This window comes from Sapajus apella, unplaced genomic scaffold (assembly GCF_009761245.1).
Source record: "Sapajus apella isolate SASKATOON/1434 unplaced genomic scaffold, GSC_monkey_1.0 scaffold64, whole genome shotgun sequence".
Classification (NCBI taxonomy): Eukaryota; Metazoa; Chordata; class Mammalia; order Primates; family Cebidae; genus Sapajus; species Sapajus apella.
Window position 1 is genome coordinate 5,231,287 of NW_022437004.1, and position 18,488 is coordinate 5,249,774.

Below are 18,488 nucleotides of genomic sequence, written 5' to 3' on the forward strand. Positions count from 1 at the left end.
CCTCAGCTCTTAAGCAATGAGCTGGGAACAGCCTCCCCCCCGCCGCCTGGTTGTTATAGCTTTTTCCATGTCATGTTACAACATGGAAAAGGCTGGGAGCGGGGGTTTTTTTTTTTTTTTTTTTCTGAGATGGAGTTTCACTCTTGTTGCCCCAGGCTGGAGTGCAATAGCTCGATCTCGGCTCACTGAAACCTCTACCTCCTGGGTTTAAGCGATTCTCCTGCCTCAGCCTCCTGAGTAGCTGCGATTACATGCAGGTGCCATCACGCCCAACTAATTGTATTTTTAAGTAAAGACAGGGTTTCTCCATGTTGGTCAGGCTGATCCCAAACTCTCGATCTCAGGAGATCTGCCCTCCTCAGCCTCTCAAAGTGCTGGGATTACAGATGTGAGCCACCGAACTCAGCCCTCTTGTCTCATTTTTACAATTCAAATGTACCCAGGCCTCAGGCATGTTTATACAACTCTATTAAATGTTTTTGCTTAAACATCACATAGGCATTCCAAATACAGCCATGTAAAAACTGAATTCTCCCTTTTAGCCCCCAGATTTTTTTTCTTTTTTTGAGACAGTCTTCCTATGTCGCTCAGGCTGGAGTACAATGGCATAAACATGGCTCACTGCAGCCTCGACCTGGGCTCAAGCCATCCTCCTGCCTCAGCTTCCTAAGTAGCTGGGACCACAGATGTATGCCACCATGCCCAGCTAAGTTTTTGTCTCTTCGTTTGTTTTGTTTTGTTTGGTAGAGATGGGATCCCACCATGGCTGGTCTCAAACTTCTGGGCTTAATGAATCCTCCTGCCTTGGCCTCCCAAAGTGATGGGATTGCAGGCTTAAGCCAGTGCACGCAGCCTGGTCCCCAGATTTAAAATTCTTCCTCTTTAATTATTAATAATGGCACTATCATCACTTACTAACTTAGAGTCAGCAAATTGAGGGTCACTTTAGAATTTTACTTACCATACATACTTTTCTACTTCCTAAATAATAACTGACAGGAAGCAGAAAAGGGAAGGTAGTCCTGTACTTACAGCTTTTCTCACTATATTCTTCCTTTCCTTGTTGAAGTGAGGAAACATGGATACATTGGGGCTGTGTTCTGACATACAAATTAAAAATTTGAGCTTTTGTTCATGCATTCTTTGACAGTGTTTTGTTGTGCCCTCCTGTGCCCACTGCTAGTCCTTGATGTTCCTTGTTCTCTTCTAGCCTCAACCTCAGAGTATGATTTAGCTAGAGAATCAGTCAAGGGATTGACAGGTGGTAAAAACTTAAATGTAAGTCCCTATAATATGTAAGTGGACAGGATTTTATTAGTTTGGGTCAGTTAAGAAGATAGCAACTCAGCTTTGATCTGTCTCTCTTGTTCTTCAGCCACTAATTAGAACCTATGGACAATGACTAGAGAGAATTGAATCAAACGGTCAATTAAGTTTCATGCATCAGGATGTTCCATGTTGCAAATGACAGAAAACTCAGCTCAAACTGACTTAATAAGGAATTTTGTTGGCATACATAATCAATAGTCTAAAGATAGGCCAATCTTTTAGTCATGGCTTGATCAGGGCTCACACTCTGTAGTTAATCTTCACCAATAATAATAATAAATGGAATATTTCCATGAAAAGAATTAACAAGATTGCGTAGTTTGTTCTCCTCACCTTAGAATCAGACTTAATTGCATTTCTCATCTCTGTTTCCCTTGGAAGCTATTTTGAGTGTCTGATATCTTAGTTCCCCTCTCTGTGTTTTGTCCGTCTCCAGTTGGCCACCCAGGCAGCATCTTTCCCTTGGAAGCCCTACATTGGCTTAGGTCTGCTCTTCCTAAATGAGTTACTGATGGTGAGATACAATTACCATGATTGGCTTGGCCTAATAAAAACCCACCTCTAGGCTGGGCATGTAATACCTGAGGATAGATAGTATGTTTTAGTCATCCTTATGTTCCTAGTGCTCAGTACATAGTATGTGCTCAGTACATGTTTAGTGATAACTAGGTTTTGTTAGCAATCTAAATTGCTTTAAATAACTTATGCTATGGTTTGAATGTTTGTCCTCTCCAAAACTCATGTTGAAATTTAAAGGCCTGGCCAGGTGTGGTGGCTTATGCCTGTAATCCCAGCACTTTGGGAGGCTGAGGAGGGCAGATCACTGAAGGTCAGGGGTTCAAGACCAACCTGGCCAACATGGTGAAACCCCCATCTCTACAAAAAATACAAAAATTAGCCAGGCGTGGTGGTGGGTACCTGTCATTCTAGCTACTTAGGAGGCTGAGGCAGGAAAATTGCTTGAACTTTGGAGGTGGAGGCTGCAGTGAGCCAAGATCATACCACTACACTCCAGTCTGGGGTGTCAAAGCAAGACCCTGTAACAAAAAAAAAAAAAAAAAAAAAAACAGCTCACCTCTGGAGCTGAGGTCAGTCTATAAAATGGAGAGCTGCAATGGCAAGGGGATCAGATAACAGATTTTGGTGGGTGAGCCATGATGTCAGCTATACTTCATGCTGACCAGAACAAGCAAAAATAACAAAAAGAGAGCAAAGATGGTAACTTTCCAATGAGAAATATTTTACAGTAGTTTTTCCCTAACTAAAAATATTCCAAAGTTAAATGATGCATCAAAAAATTAGTTTCTTTGTTTTCATAGCGTCTGACCTGGAAGGAAAATTAAAATCAAATTCTGGGTAAGTAGGATGAAATATTTTAATTATACTATTCTAAAAATGTGTGCATCCAGGTGATTCGAGAGCTGTTCAGAATGGCATAACTGTGATGTGTCCATCTGGTGATAATGACACAACGATGTTAGAATCTGAATGTCAAGCTCCTGTACAGAAGGTAAAAGTAATGTTATTTTTTCTAACAAATCTTGAAGGGATTTGAAATTGGGTTTAGAAGTGGTACAAGTGGTATTTAAAGCCCTGACTTAAATGAAGTGTTGGATCTCTAAGCCTAATTTTTGCCTATGTAATTTTTAAAAAGTACTTGTGAGCAACGCCCTTCCCCTACCCACCATCATTGGTCCTCTTGTTTGTGTGTGGTTTTGTTTGTTTCGTTTGTATTTTTTGAGACAGAGTCTCACTCTGTCACCCAGGCTGGAGTACAGTGGTGTGATCTTGGCTCATGGCAACTTCTGCCTCCCAGTTTCAAGCAATTCTCATGCCTCAGCCTCCTGAGTACCTGGGATTACAAGGATGTGCCACCACGCTAGGCTAATTTTTTGTATTTTTAGTGGAGACAGAGTTTCGCCATGTTGGCCAGGTTTTTCTCGAATTCCTGATCTTAGGTGATCCACCTGCCTCAGCCTCTCAAAATGTTGCGATTACAGGCACGAGCCACTGTGCCTGGCCCTCCTGTTTGTGTTTACCTGAAAGTTCTATAATGTTGATATTGGCCAGTGATCCCAGTTTTAAAGCATGTCATAAAACCCTTTTAGAATCTATTCTAGGAATATTTAGGAAATCCCTTGGATTTCCTAATGGAGTCTTATGTCTACTTAATCTTTAAATTACTCATTGATATCATTCTTTAAACAGATATTCTAGATGTTTGGAATACATTAAGATACATGAGGTTCAAGGTGTTTTCAGAAACTGTGAAAGGGATATTTTTATATATTCTCTCTCTCCCCGTCCTTCCCTCCCTCCCCCTGTTCTGTTACCCCCTACTTGTTATTTTTTCCTTACAAGTACTTTAGAGGACAAGTCTTAGCCTTAGTGTTTAAGATTATTGTCTGGAGACAGAAAACCATTTTGCCATACGAGGATCAAACTGCTTTGGCCCTGGTGCTTTCTTAACATCTTTGATTCTTTTAGATAATTCTCTGCTCATAATTATTATCATTAAAGACTGGCAATATTTAGTGTGGGTATTTTGTTATTGATAAGTATGGATAAGAACCATTCAAAAGTGGCTTTTCTGACAATCAACATTAATTTTTTTATTTTATTGTATTTTGTTTTACTTAACAACAGAAGTATCCTCCATCACCTTTAAGATGCAAAGAATAGTGTTGCAAAGTTTTTGTTTTTTTAAATTTTTTGTAGAGATGAGGTCTCCCCTATGTTGCTCAGGCTGGTCTCTAACTCCTGGGCTCAAGCAGTCCTCCAGCCTTGGCCTCCCAGAGACAGAAAACTCAGCTCAAACTGACTTAATAAGGAATTTTGTTGGCATGCATAAGGGACTAGGATAATAAGCATAAGCCCCTGTGCCCAGCCCAAATTTTCTTAAACATTTGGTTCGTTATGTACTATACTTTTTCTAATTTCACAAAATTTTATAATTGTGACTGGCCCAAAGCAAAGTTTCAAAACAATAAGAAAATGTCCAACAGGACAAAGAGGTTACAGCAAAAATAAGCAGCAAAACAAGTCTATGTCATACCGTTCAAGTTTGTGCGACAGGTGTAAGTCACTAAACTATTGGAGTAAAAGCTTAAGAAGAAACAGGGTTGTGTAGTTTGTTCTCTTCACAGCAAAGGATCAAGCAAATTGTTTCCATTCCTGACATTTCCCACCCTTGTTGCCTCATTACAAGCAGTGTTAACACTTATTGAAAAGGAGGTTTGGCCCAGGTGCAGTTGCTCATGCCTGTAATCCCAGCTACTCAGGAGGCTGAGGCAGCAGGATTGCTTGAGCCCAGGAGTTTGAGGCTGCACTCAGCTCTGATTTTGCCACTGTACTCCAGCCTGAGCAAAAGAGCAAGACCCATCTCTTTAACATAAAAAAAAAGGGGGGTGGGCTACCGAATTTTGATGCTAAAAGCAATCTGAGGAAGTCTTTATGAATAAAGTGCACCCCCGATGGCCCAAGCATCTTGCCTAAGAGCTGGAATTAAACCTAGTCATTTCAGTAGACTTTTTTTTTTAAAAAAAATTTTATGTTCTGGGGTACATGTGCAAGATGTGCAGGTTTGTTACATAGGTAACCGTGTCCCTTGGTGGTTTGCTACACTCAGTAGACTTTCAACTTCTCATCTTTCTACTAAGCAGAGCCCTTAGCTTTGTGGTTCTTCTCTTACCTCTTCGTCAGGAAAAGGTATTCGTTCTCACCATGTCTAACCTTTCTATCTCTGTTCTTAATTTCCTTTCATTCAACAGATTTACTGTGGAGTTCTCCTGCTCCTATACCTTCTATCCATTATTCTTTTTTGTCTTATTTTCTCACTATCTGTTTAGATCTTAAATTGGAGTTTCTCAACCATAGCACTATTAACATTTTAGGCTGGGAAAATTTTTCTTGGGGGTGGGCCTGTGCATTGAAAGCTGATTAACAGGAACATTACCCTCTACCTGCTAGATGCTAGTAGTGCCCTTTAACCCACCCCCATTTGAAACCAAAAATGTCTAACATAGCCAAATATCCCACTTCAGGGAGATGAGGGACAAAAATCACCCCCAGTTGACAGTCAATCTTGAACTCCCGACCTCAGGCGATCTGCCCACCTTGGTCTCCAAAGTGCTTGGATTACAGGTGTGAGCCACCGTGCCTGGCCTTAGAGTCAATCTTAATTTTACCTAGCATCTAGGTATTCCCATATACCTGTAATTTGCACCACTGCCCTAGAGGGGCCAGTGACCTCTAAATAGCTGCATCCCGCCCAGAGTCTTCATAGGGCATGAAACTAGGGCCTACTACTATTCTTTTCTGATTAAATGTGCACCATTGAAATTTCAGTTAGTTGCTATGTAGATGACTCGTACATACTAGACCTGACCTCTCATAAGTTTTATCATTTTTGACAATTTAGTTCTTTACAGCCAAAGAAGTGTTAAATTATTTGGGTTTTACCTTTAAAGAGATCTTCTTTTTTTATTTTTATCTTTTAATTTATCTTCTCATTTTGAAACAGACTTGCGGGCTGGAGTGCGGTGGTGTGATCTCAGCTCACTGCAACCTCCACCTCCTAGGTTCAAGCGATTCTCCTGCCTCAGCCTCCTGAGTAGCTGAGACTATAGGCTCGCACCACTGCACCTAGCTAATTTTTGTATTTTCAGTAGAGATGGGGTTTCACCATGTTAGCCAGGCAGGTCTTGAACTCTTGACCTCAAGTGATCTGCCTGCCTCAACCTCTCAAAGTGCTGCCTGGCCTAAAGGTATCTTCTTTTCCCTTAGCATCACAGAAACAAGCCTTATTGCCTAAATCTGAGCTCTTAACATTTCATAAGTGGTTCTGGTCTGACTTACTTGAGGCTCTCCTTGTTCTAATCTAGTCACTTTTTTTTTTTTTTTTGATACAGGGTCTTGTTTTATCAGCCAGGCTGAAGTATAGTGGCATAATCACAGTTTACTGCAGTGCCAACCTCCCAGGCTCAAGCGATCCTCCCACCTCAGCCTCCTGAGTACTTGGGACTACAGGTGCACACCACGACACCCAGCTAATTTTTGATATTTTGTAGAGACAGGGTTTTACCATGTTACCTACGCTGGTCTCTAACTCCTGAGCTCAAGTGATTTACTTAAAGTACTGGGATTGGCTGGGTGTGGTGGCTCACGCCTGTAATCCCAACACTTTGGGAGGCCACGGCGGGCGGATCATGAGGTCAAGAGTTCAAGACCAGACTGGCCAACATAGTGAAACCCTGTCCCTACTAAAAAATACAAAAATTAGCTGGACATGGTGGCTCATGCCTGTAATCCCAGCTACTTGGGAGGCTGAGGTAGGAGAATTGCTTGAACCGGGACCCTGGAGGTGGAGGTTGCAGTGAGCCGAGATTGAGCCACTGCACTCTAGCCTGGGCTTACAGAGTGAGACTCCAGCTCAAAAAAAAAAAAAACATCAACAAAAAAAAACCAGTGCTGGGATTATGGGCATACACCACTGTGTTCGGCCTAGTCTACTTTTAATATTCTTATATTAGTCCTCTTGATTTGCTGATCTGTTTAAATTACTTATCTGTGTGAAAGCTTTAGTGGTTTCCAACTTCTGACACCAGAGTGAAAATTAAGCACCTCTGTGTTGTGACCCCAAGCTAACTTCTCAGTCTTAACTAAGGAGTCTTGTAATCGATTAAAACTGAACTACTAATTTCTCTCCAGATAAACCTAGCAAGACCTTTATGTGCTTTCTTCCATCAGGAATGCTTTCCATCCTCATCTCTGCTTGTCAAAAGTCTTCTCGTTCTTTGTGATACCTGAAAAATTCCACATGCAAACTTTCCTGTCTTAGTGTCTGTCAAAATTTCATTGCAATAAAATAATTATTTCAGAACACAGAGGCAGAGACCAGGATTTTATCCTTCCATTATTCTTTATTAAATATATAGTCAGCCTTTAGTACTTATGGGTTCCATATCCGTTGAGTCAACCAAAGATTGAAAATATTTGGGAAAAAATTGCATCCATATTGAACATGTACAACAGACTTTTTCTTGTCATTATTCCCCCAGACAACAGAGTATAACAACAATTTACATTGTATTAGGTATTATAAGTAGTCCAGAGATGACTTAAAGTATATAAGAAGATATGCACAGGTTATGTGCAAATACTGTGCCATTTTATATAGGGATTTGAGTGTCCATGGATTTTGGTATCTGTGGAAAGTCCTGGAACCAATTCCCCGCAGCTACCAAGGGATGACTGTACTACCAATTATTACCTGTTCTGTTTCAAATCTCTGTTGGAAGGTGAGATGCTTAAGTTGAATGAGTCCTAGAACTAATAATTAGCCCATTCCATAATTAGAGACAAAAACAGATTTTATTGGTTACTTATAAGAGCACAACTGGCTGATCATTGACATTGGTGAAGCTTGTGTTTAGGGGAAGGGAAGGATGTTTTGACTCCTTTTATTCAGGACAAAAATAAAAGGCCTATAAATACATCTAGTCATAAATTTTCTTTTGCCTTATATGGGACCCTAGACAAGTTTTCTCCTTACATTTCATGGAAATATATCAAAAGTACAATCAAGCATAATTATTAAGGAGATAATTATTGTTAAAAATTCAACAGAGGATGTTTTAGTATTGCATAGTCCTCTTTCCTCATTCTAGATGGACACGTAAACTGTTAGAAAGGGTCATCTAGACTTACTTGTGCTTATCTAATATGGTAGCCTCTAGTCACACGTGGCTACTTGAGCCCTTGAAATGTAGCTAAAGGAACTAAGTTTTAATATTTGTCTTTTAATTAAAAATGGACGCAATTCAGTTTTGGAAGACTTAGATGTGTTTGGAATAGCTTGACTATACATAACTACTTTTTCAACTGTCAATTTTATTAAATCTGATTACAGATCAATTGTTTCTAGTAGGAATTTAGCATTTGAATTGAAATGTGCTACAAATGTAAATAATTAGGATGACTTAGTATGAAAAATGTCTTACGTCTTGTATAAGATAGATGTTATAATGTATCATATGTTGAAATAATGCTTTGGGTATATTTGGTTAAATAAATATATATATTAAATTTACTTAAATTTTTAAAATATGGCTATTAGAAAACATTAAATTACATATATTTCTGGTGGGCAGCACTGATCTCAACCATGGTGTATCTTGTTTAAGAAGAGCAGTCACATCATCTTAAGTTTCTTCTTCTTAACCACGAAAAGGAAAAATATATCCATGTCAGAGGGCTCTCAACAAACTTCCATGCCATTTTTAGGGTATGATCTTAGTTTGCCTCTTATTAATCCTTTGAGCATTTGTTTTATTTTCCCTATAGGATCATAAGTATCTTGATTACACTGAGGGATTTATTTATTTTTATGCTTTCTTTAAATTATGCAGTTAATATATATGTCTTAAAATAATTGGCAAGTGTGCTACTTTACTTTGGCCCCAGATAAATAATTGAGTTTAGGTGATCTAGATGATCTATTACGTTTTTGTATTTTTTTTTCTGACTTTGGTAACCTTTAACTTCAGTAAAAGTACATGAAAAATCATATCTATTACTGTATCAAAAAATATTTCCTTCCTTCCAAAATTTGGTTTATATCTGTAGACATAGACTGAACCATATATTTGTTTTAGGATCTAAAGATTAAGAATGCAGATTCATGGAAAAGTTTAGGCAAACCAGTGAAACCATCAGGTGTACTGAAATCCTCAGATGAGCTCTTCAACCAATTTAGAAAAGCAGCCATAGAAAAGGAAGTAAAAGCTCGGACACAGGAACTCGTACGGAAACATTTGGAACAAAATACAAAGGAACCAAAAGTTTCTCAAGAAAATCAGAGGTCTGTAATTTACTGGATTAAAGGAGGCGTTGGGAGATATAGAATGTATTTTAAATATATTAAATTTCTTATTTGTTAAGTGACTATGATTCAACTATTTAGCAGAACACAGAGCAAATTGTAATTGCAAAAAGTACATTTTTATTGATACTTTTTCTAAGTGGTATCTCTTTTGAAGACAGAAATAATCAAGGGATTAAGCCACTAAAGATACTAATATTACTAAATTATATAGTCATTACTTTACAGAAACGTCTTAAAGGTTTTCTAGTCTATGTGTAAGAAGATAGTGGTTCATCTTGGTCACAGTTTTCTAAACCCATTTCTTTAGTAATATAGATTAACTTATGTATAATTTGATGCATCAGAAATAAAGCTTAAAAATAATGTTATAACCTGAAAATGGTTGTCTAATATATGGCTTTACATTTGCCATTTAATAATATATTTTTGTAATACTTTTAAGGAACTTGAAACCTACTTTGAGCTATACTTTTTTTCTTTAAGGAATCTTGGGAATGGATTGACTGTAGAATCTTTTTCAAATAAAATACAAAACAAGTGCTATGGAGAAGAGCAGAAAGAACATCAGCAGTCATTGGAAGCTCAAGATAAATCCAAACTCTGGCTTCTCAAAGACCGTAATTTAGCAAGGGAGAAAGAACAAGAGCGGAGGAGGAGAGAAGCAGTAAGTGAATTTTAGTTTACTAAATCTAATTTAACAAGGGAAAGATTTAACAGAGCACTGTCTTTTGTGTGTTCAAGGATGCATTCGGGGTAATTTTTCAGTGATGGAATTTTATTAAATTCTAAATTTACCTCTTTAATGACTATCAGTTTCTAAAATTAAAGGTTAAAATTAAAAATGTCATAGTCAAAGGAGGCAAGCACAATGCAATGAGTATCAATCCTGGAAGTACTATACTACCTGAGTACTTTAGTACAACTAAAATGTTGGTTCTGGAGGCAAGAGGATCTTTTGAGCCCAGGAGTTCGAGGCTGCAGGGAGCTATGATCATGCCACTGCTCTCCAGTGTGGGTGACAGAGCAACATGGTGCTCTTAAAAAAAAAAAAAAAAAAAATTGTCTGCCAATTTACTAGACTCTTAGACCTAGGCAATTATCTAACTCCCTAAAGTGGGAATAATAATACCTATTGTGAAGGTGAAATGAATAAACATGTATTAAGCACATAGGAAAATGCAGTAGGTGAAGTGATTTATCCCTTATTATTATTACTCTTTAAAAATCTGTAAACCACTTCTGAATTGTGGCCAGAAAATAGGCCATCTGTTCCAGGTCAGCATTTCTTCAGTTGACTGCTAGATTAGGAAGCTGACTTTCATTTAGAAGTCCTAATATGCAGAAAATAATATTTTAAAGGCTAAAATTGATTCCTTCTTTTATTCATGGATTATTTTGTAAGTGTTTAGTTTCCAGATATTTGGGAATTTTCCAATTCTAGTGACTTCTTTTTCTATTTTCTTTTCTTTTTTTTTTCCTAAGACAGAGGCTTGCTCTGCCTCACGGACTGGAGTGCAGTGGCGTGATCTTGGCTGACTGCAACCTCCACCTCCCAGGTTCAAGCGATTCTCCTGCCTCAGCCTCCCTAGCAGCTGGAATTACAGGCACCCGCCACTACACTAAGCTAATTTTTTGTATTCTTAGTAGAGAAGGGGTTTCACAATGTTGGCCAGGCTGGTCTCAAACTCCTGACCTTGTGATTCACCTGGCTCAACCTCCCAAAGTGCTGGGATTACAGGCATGAGCCACTGCACCAGGCTTGATTCTAGTGATTTCTGTTTGTGATTCCCAGTTTAATTCCATTGTGGTCATATACATATCTGATTTGAATTCTTTGAAATTTATTGAGACTTATTTTATGGCCTGTTTTATGGTCTACTTTGGTAAATACTCTGTGTGCACATGAAGAATGTGTATTTTATTGCTGTTAAGTAGAGCATTAATCGGGGCAAGTTGATTTGTCTTCTTTTTCATAATGAAATTATCTTTAATTCTGTTAATAATTACTGTGAAAATTACACTGAGATTTAATATAGGCACTTCACTTTTTTATGACTAGTGTTGGCATAGTAAAATTCTTTCCATCATTTTACTTTTACCTTATCTTGTGTTTATTATTTAAAGGGAATTTTTTGTAGGCAACATGTAATGAGAGGTTGCTTTTGTTTTTGTTTTTGTTTTGAGATGAGTTTCACTCTTGTTGCCCAAGCTGAAGTGTAATGGCCCGATCTTGGCTCACTGCAACCTCTACCGCCCGGGTTCAAGTGATTCTCGCCTCAGTCTCCCAAGTAGCTGGGATTACAGGCGTGCACAACCACACCCAGCTAATTTTTTGTATTTTTAGTAGAAATGGGCTTTCACCATGTTAGCCAGGCTGGTCTCGACCTCCTGACCTCAGGTGATCAGCCTGCCTTGGCCTCCCAAAGTGCTGGGATTACAGGCATCAGCCACCACTCTTGGCCTGCTTTTTATTTTTATTTTATTTTTTGAGACAGAGTCTCACTCTGTCACCCAGGCTGGAGTACAGTGGCGCAGTCTCGGCTCACTGCAACCTCCACCTCCTGGGGTCAAGCGATTCTTCTGCCTCAGTCTCCCGAGTAGCTGGGATTACAGCCAAGGTTTCGCCATGTTGGCCAGGCTAGTCTTGAACTCCTGACCTTGATTATCCACCCACCTCGGCCTCCCTAAGTGCTGGGATTATAGGTGTGGGCCACCGCACCTGGCCCATTTCTTTGTTTAGATCTAGATATCCAAATAGTGTAATTTTCATTTTGCATAAAGGATGTCCTTTGAACATTTCTTGTAGTGTAGATCTGCTGGCAGTCAGTTCTTTCCACTTTTGTGCATCTGAAAATGCCTTTATTTGGCCTTTTTTCCCCATTCATAGGCTTTATTTTTTAGAGCAGTTACATTCGTAGCAAAACTGAGCTGAAAAAGTATAGAGTTCCTATATGCCATATCCCTTTATATAAATGCCCTCTCCCACCATCAGAGTCAACACAGCCTTAGTTTAATCAAGCAAAGTCTGTAGTTCACATTAGGATTCACCCTTTGTGTTGTACTTTTTATGGATTTTGACAAATGTATAATGGTATACATCAATCATTACAGTTTCATACAGAATAGTTTTCCTGCCCTAAAACATTCCTGTGGTCCACTTATTCATTCTTCCTTACAACCCTGGCAACCACTGATCTTTTTACTGTCTCCATAGGTTTATCTTGTCCAGAATGTCATATAGTTGGAATCATGCACTATGCAGCCTTTTCAGATTGTTGTCTTTGACTCAGCAATGTGCATTTAAGGTTCCTCTCCATTTCCTTGACTTGATAGCTCAATCATTTTTTTAAATAATTATTTTAATTGACAGAAAAATTATATATATTTATGGTATACATTGATGTTTTATGGAATGGCTACATCAGACTAACCTCACCTTTTGTGGTGTGAACACTTAAAATCTATTCTTAGTAATTTTTTAGTATGTAATACATTGTTTTTAACTAGTCTCCATGTTGTACATTCAATCTCTTGGAACTCCTGTCTAACTGAAATTTTGTATGCTTTAAATAATATATCTTATCTCTACCCCAACCCCTCCCCATACCCTAATAAATTACCATTTCATCCTCTGCTTCTATGGATTCAACCTAAGATTCCACCTATAGGTGAGATCATGTAGTGTTTGTCTTTCTTTGGCTGGCTTATTTCACTTAACATAATGTCCTCTGGGTTCATCCATGTTGTTGAAAATGATGGAATTTTCTTTTAAAAGACTGAATATTATTCCATTACATATATCACATTTTCTCTGTTCAGCCACACATGGACATTTAGGTTAGTTCCATATCTTGGCTATCATGATAGGTCATTTCTTTTTAGCACAGAACAATATTTCATTATATGAATATACCACAGTTTAGTTATTTCTTACCTATTAAAGGACATCTTGGTTGCCTCCAACTTATAACAATTAAGAATAAAACTGCCATACACATTTATGTGCAGGTTTTTCAATTTGCCACTTTTTTTTTTTTTTTTTTTGACAGAGTCTCACTCTGTTGCCCAGGTAGGAGTGCAGTGGCATGATCATGGCTCACTGCAGCCTTGACCTCCCAAGCTCGAGATCCTCCCATCCCAACCCCACAGCAGCTGGGACCTCAGGCATGTACCACCACACCCGGTGAATTTTTGATTTCTTTTTTTTTTTTTTTTGGAGAGACAAAGTCTCACTGTGTTGCCCAGGGTGGTCTTGAACTCCTGAGCTCAAGCAATTTGCCTGCCTCTGCCTCCCAGAGTGCTAGAATTACAGGTGTGAGCCTCTGTACCTCGCCCTGCCTTCAATTTTGAAAGATGCTTTTGCTGAATTTAGAACTCTAGAATGTTAGTGTTTCTTATTTTAGTACTTCAAAGGTACTTGTTCACAGTCTCATTGATTCCATTGTTTCCACTGAGAAGTCCATTATCATCATCTTTGGTCTTTCTGTATATAGTATGTTTCTCTTTACTTGCCTTTAACATGTGTATTGATCACTGGGTTTCAGCAATTGTTTTCTTCATGTTTCTTGTGATTTGTTTAGCTTATTTGAGATGTATGTTTATAGTTTTCATCAAGCTTGGAAACATTTTAGCCGTTATAATTTCCCACCTCACTTCCCTGTGAGGACTCCAATTATTTATGTATTAGACCACTTAAAAATTTAAAGTTGTCCCACAGCTCACTAATGCTCCTTTTTTTTTTTTTTTCTTTTTTTTCTTTTGAGACTGAATCCCACTTTGTCCACCAGGCTGGAGTGCAGTGGCATGATCTTGGCTCACTGCAACCTCCACCTCCTCTCAGGTTCAAGTGATCTCATGCCTCAGCCTCCTGAGTAGCTAGAATAAAGGCACATGCCACCGTGTCCAGCTAATTTTGTTTTTGTTTTTAGTAGAGACAGTGTTTCACCATGTTGGCCAGGCTAGTCTCAAACTCCTGTCCTTAAGGAATATGCCTGCCTCTGCCTCCCAAAGTGCTGTGATTACCGGTGTGAGCCACCTGCACCTGGGCTGGTCTTTTAATTTTTTTAAATTATTTTTTCCCTTTGAATTTATTTTTGATAAATTCGCCAGTCTTCTCTTCAGTGTCTAATCTTCTGTTAATCCCCAGGGTATTATTTTTCATCCCAGACATTGTAGATGTGTGATTTGGGTTTATTAAAAGTAAGTGTGTGTGTGTGTGTGTGTGTGTGTGTGTGTGTGTGTGTGTGAATCTCTGTTAAATTTCTGAAAAAATGGAATACAGTTAAAATAACTGTTTTAATGTGCTTCTCTGCTAATTCCAATATTTATGTCAGTTTTGGGTCAGTTTCAACTAGTTAGTTAGTCTCTTTGTGAATAGCATTTTTCTGCTGCTTTGCATAACTGACAGTCATAAACACCAGATGTCATGAATGTTCCCTTGTTGGGTGCTAGATTTTTTTTTTTTCCAGCAGTCTTGGTCCCATAGAGCTAGATATTTTTGTAATCCTGGGAAAGACATGTGAATTCATAGGCTATATAAGAACATTAGTTTGAGAAGAAAAGAGCCATTGGCTTTAGCTGTAGTATTGGTTAAAGTGCAAATTAATTTTCTAGGTATAACAAGTTTTGTCAGCCACATATTCCATAATATTAAGGTAGAAACAAGTCACATTTAATTGTGCTGTAACATATGGTAAAGTTTACTTTAGAGCAGTATGATCTCAATGGAACTTCCTACAATGATACAACTATGCTTTATGTACACAAACATGTTAGTAAATAGCCACATAGGGCTGTTGAGCACAGGAAATGTAGATAATGCAACTAAAGAACTGAATTTTAAACTTTAATTTTAATGAACTCAATGTTTAATAGAAGCTTTTTGGTAATGTCTTTTGGAGGTTTTAAGGAACTCATCGTTAAATTTCATTAGTAGTCGTCCTAAAGTCTTTCTGTAGTGATGTAAAAATTTTTTCTGTTGGCACTCACAGAGGCCTGACTTAAGTCACCCCCAAGTGATTTCACTGCCCCCCTAGTTGCCACCCAACAACACAACTAGGTAACCTGATAAATTTCCCAATATCCTAAGCACTTTTCTGGAACATGACTAGACTAAGAACCCACTGAAAGTTGACTAATGATGTCACGTCTAGCAGCTTGATAACTGACAACCTGACCTTGGATCTATCTGCTATCATTTTTGACAGCCCAGCCTCTTATCTTGCTCCCAGTCGAGAGAGCCATACTCTATAAAGCAATAATAATTTGACACTTTTCAGAGCTCCCAGAAGTTCACCTCATGCCAGTTCCCTTGACCAAACTTTTGATCTTAAATTTGAATAGTTGAAGAGTGTATTTAGGACCACAGAGAAGAATAGCCAGCTTATGGTGTCAGCTATAGGGAGCATTAGTTAGTATTAAAAGTCATGGTATTGGCCGTGTGCAGCAGCTCACAACTGTAATCCCAACACTTTGGGAGGCAGAGGCAGGCAGATCACTGGAGGTTAAGGAGTTCAAGACCAGCCTGGCCAACATGGGGAAACCCCATCTCTACTAAAAATACAAAAATTAGCCAGCCATGGTGGCGCACCTATAATGCTAGCTACTTGGGAGGCTGAGACAGGAGAATAATTTGAACCGGGAGGCAGAGGGTTACAGGGAGCCAAGATTGTGACAGTGAGACTCCCATCTCAAAAAAAAGCCATGGTATCTAAGGTTAATTGGTACAGAGAATAACCAGCTCTCTGTTGATAATTGTTCTACATGCACAGATTTTAGTCAAGATATAAGAAAATCTAAAATAAGCTGATACAACCTTTAAATAAAAACAGGTTTCATTATATATTCTATAATTTTGCAGTATGTCCAGATACTTACAGCAGTATCACCTGATACTTAAACTAGGACAACGTATCCAATGCCTATATTGGAGACTTAAAATAGAACTTTAGGGAACTACCTGGGCTAGGCATTTGGCATCCTACAAACTGGTTGCTAAGAATGTAGTCTGGGGCCAGGTGTGGTGGCTCATACCTATAATCCCAGCACTTTGAGAGGCCAAGGCGGGTGGATCACTTGAGGTCAGGAGTTTGAGAGCAGCCTGGCCAACATAGTGAAACACTGTCTCTACTAAAAATACAAAAATTAGCTGGGCTTTGTGGTGTGCACCTGTAGCCCCAGCTACTTGGGAGGCTGAAACATGAGAATCACCTGAACCTGTGAGGCAGAGGTTGCAGTGAGCTGAGGTCATGCCACTGTACTCCAGCCTGGGCAACAGAGTGAGACTCTGTCTCAAGAAACAAAATAAGAATGTAGTCTGGGCCAGTTGCGGCAGCTCACACCTGTAATCCCAGCACTTTGGGAGGCCAAAGTGGGTAGATCTCTTGAGGTCAAGTTCGAGACCAGCCTGGCCAATGGAGCAAAACTACGTCTCTACTAAAAATGCAAAATTAGCTGGGCATGGTGGTGTGCATCTATAATCCCAGCTCCTCAGGGGGCTAAGGAAGGAGACTTATTTGAACCCAGGAGGCAGAGGTTGCAGTGAGCCGAGACCATGCCACTGCACTCGAGCCTGGGTGACAGAATGAGACTCTGTTTTAAAAAAAAAAAGGCAAAAAAAAAAATATAGTCTAGGTTAAGATTTAAGAAGTATCCTTTTGTCTCTAAGGTAGATTTAAGGAAATTTTTACGGTTTATAAGAGTCAGACATAAAAGTTAAATATGCTTTCAGTAGGCAAATCATAATTCCAAATATTTTCCCACATAGCTAATGAGAATGCTAATTTCCATTCAAGAAGCCAACCAACTGATTGTAAATTAGTGCTTTTATCTACCACTCTGATCTGTTATTGATTTATTTTTTAAAAATCATTTTGTAGCTGGAGGCAGGTGGATCACGAGGTCAGGAGTTTGAGACCAGCCCCACCAACATGGAGAAACCCTGTCTCTACTAAATATACAAAAATTAGCCGGGCCTGGTGGTGCATGCCTGTAGTCCCAGCTACTCGGGAGGCTGAGGCAGGAGAATCACTTAAACCCGGGAGGCGGAGGTTGCCGTGAGTTGAGATGGCGCCATTGCACTCCAGCCTGGGTAACAAGAGCGAAACTCTGTCTCCAAAAAAAAAATCATTTCGTGAACTTTAATATTTGGTGTCATCTTAGATGCTAAAGAATATCTAACTATAAGGGCATTTAGAAAAGGCTTCAGAGTATAGTTGACATTTGTTTCCCTTGTCTTAATTAACTTCTTCTCTACTTTGGCTTATTTTTTAAATAGCTTTTCAGTGATTAATATGGCATTTTGCTTGCATGTTACATATTTAATCCGATTTGATCTTCATAAATGCTTATACATAGAACAGACTTACTAGGTTACACAGTAAATGGCAGACTCAAGGAAAGTGCATAGCTTTAACGTTACATATTATAGTCGTCTCTCTCCTAACGAAGATATTGATTCATTCAGAAAGAAATTTTTTGTGTCTGGCATTATGTTTATATTAGAAGTAAGGCAATGTGCTCTCAGAGTTTATGTTCTTATTCATACCCACTCTTGTCAACTTTGAACTGTCTCTTTAACTTGTAAAGGAGAGTCAAACTTATTCTTAGTATTCTTGTAGGTTTTGTTTTTTATTTATCACATGAACAATATATTAATAAATCAGGTAGAATTTGGAGAGAAATCATTATGTACAAATTTATTCAAACTGAGAAAAAAATAATAAATTATTATTGAATAAATTTCATGTTGTGTGATCTGTTCCCAAATGTGGCATAATCATTATTGCATAGTTATAATAAAAGCATACATTTTTAAAGTAATATGAAAATTTTTTTGCTTTTTCAACAGATGGCGGGTACCATTGATATGACTCTTCAAAGAGACATTATGACAATGTTTGAAAACAACTTTGATTAAAACTCAGTTTTTAAATTAACCATCAACTTAAAATGAATGGTAAAAGCTCAAAATGTATATGCTAAAATGATTGCTTTCAGATACCAAGACACCAATCTTATATTGTATTTTGACAGCTCTAAAATGATTAAACAGTTTTCACGTACATTTTTAATAGCTATATGCTTATTTTTTTAATGATATAATTACAGGAAATTTAATAATTTTGGATCCCTAAAAATTGGATAAATTCTCAGATATTCATTTTCTATAAATAATTATGTATTATTATAGGCCTTGTTTTAAGCAATGAAAATTCAAAAGGGATAGTTCCTGCTTGTTTAAAAATGAAGAATATGGCTTTTCTTATTCAATTAG

At 38.3% G+C, this 18,488-nt stretch overlaps 1 protein-coding gene across 3 annotated transcripts in view; it reads left to right on the forward strand.

Moving 5' to 3' along the window:
• The window catches only part of BRDT (bromodomain testis associated), a 52,068-nt gene extending 33,786 nt beyond the window's left edge, over nt 1–18,282 (forward strand). For all 3 annotated transcript variants that reach the window (XM_032247879.1, XM_032247877.1, XM_032247878.1), the window contains 4 exons: nt 2,739–2,839; nt 8,985–9,190; nt 9,698–9,878; nt 18,063–18,282. In XM_032247879.1, the coding sequence (XP_032103770.1) occupies nt 2,739–2,839; nt 8,985–9,190; nt 9,698–9,878; nt 18,063–18,131 (557 nt within the window). In that variant the 3' untranslated portion in view covers nt 18,132–18,282. The remainder of the gene's footprint in view (nt 1–2,738; nt 2,840–8,984; nt 9,191–9,697; nt 9,879–18,062) is intronic.
• The last annotated feature ends 206 nt before the right edge of the window (nt 18,283–18,488 follow it).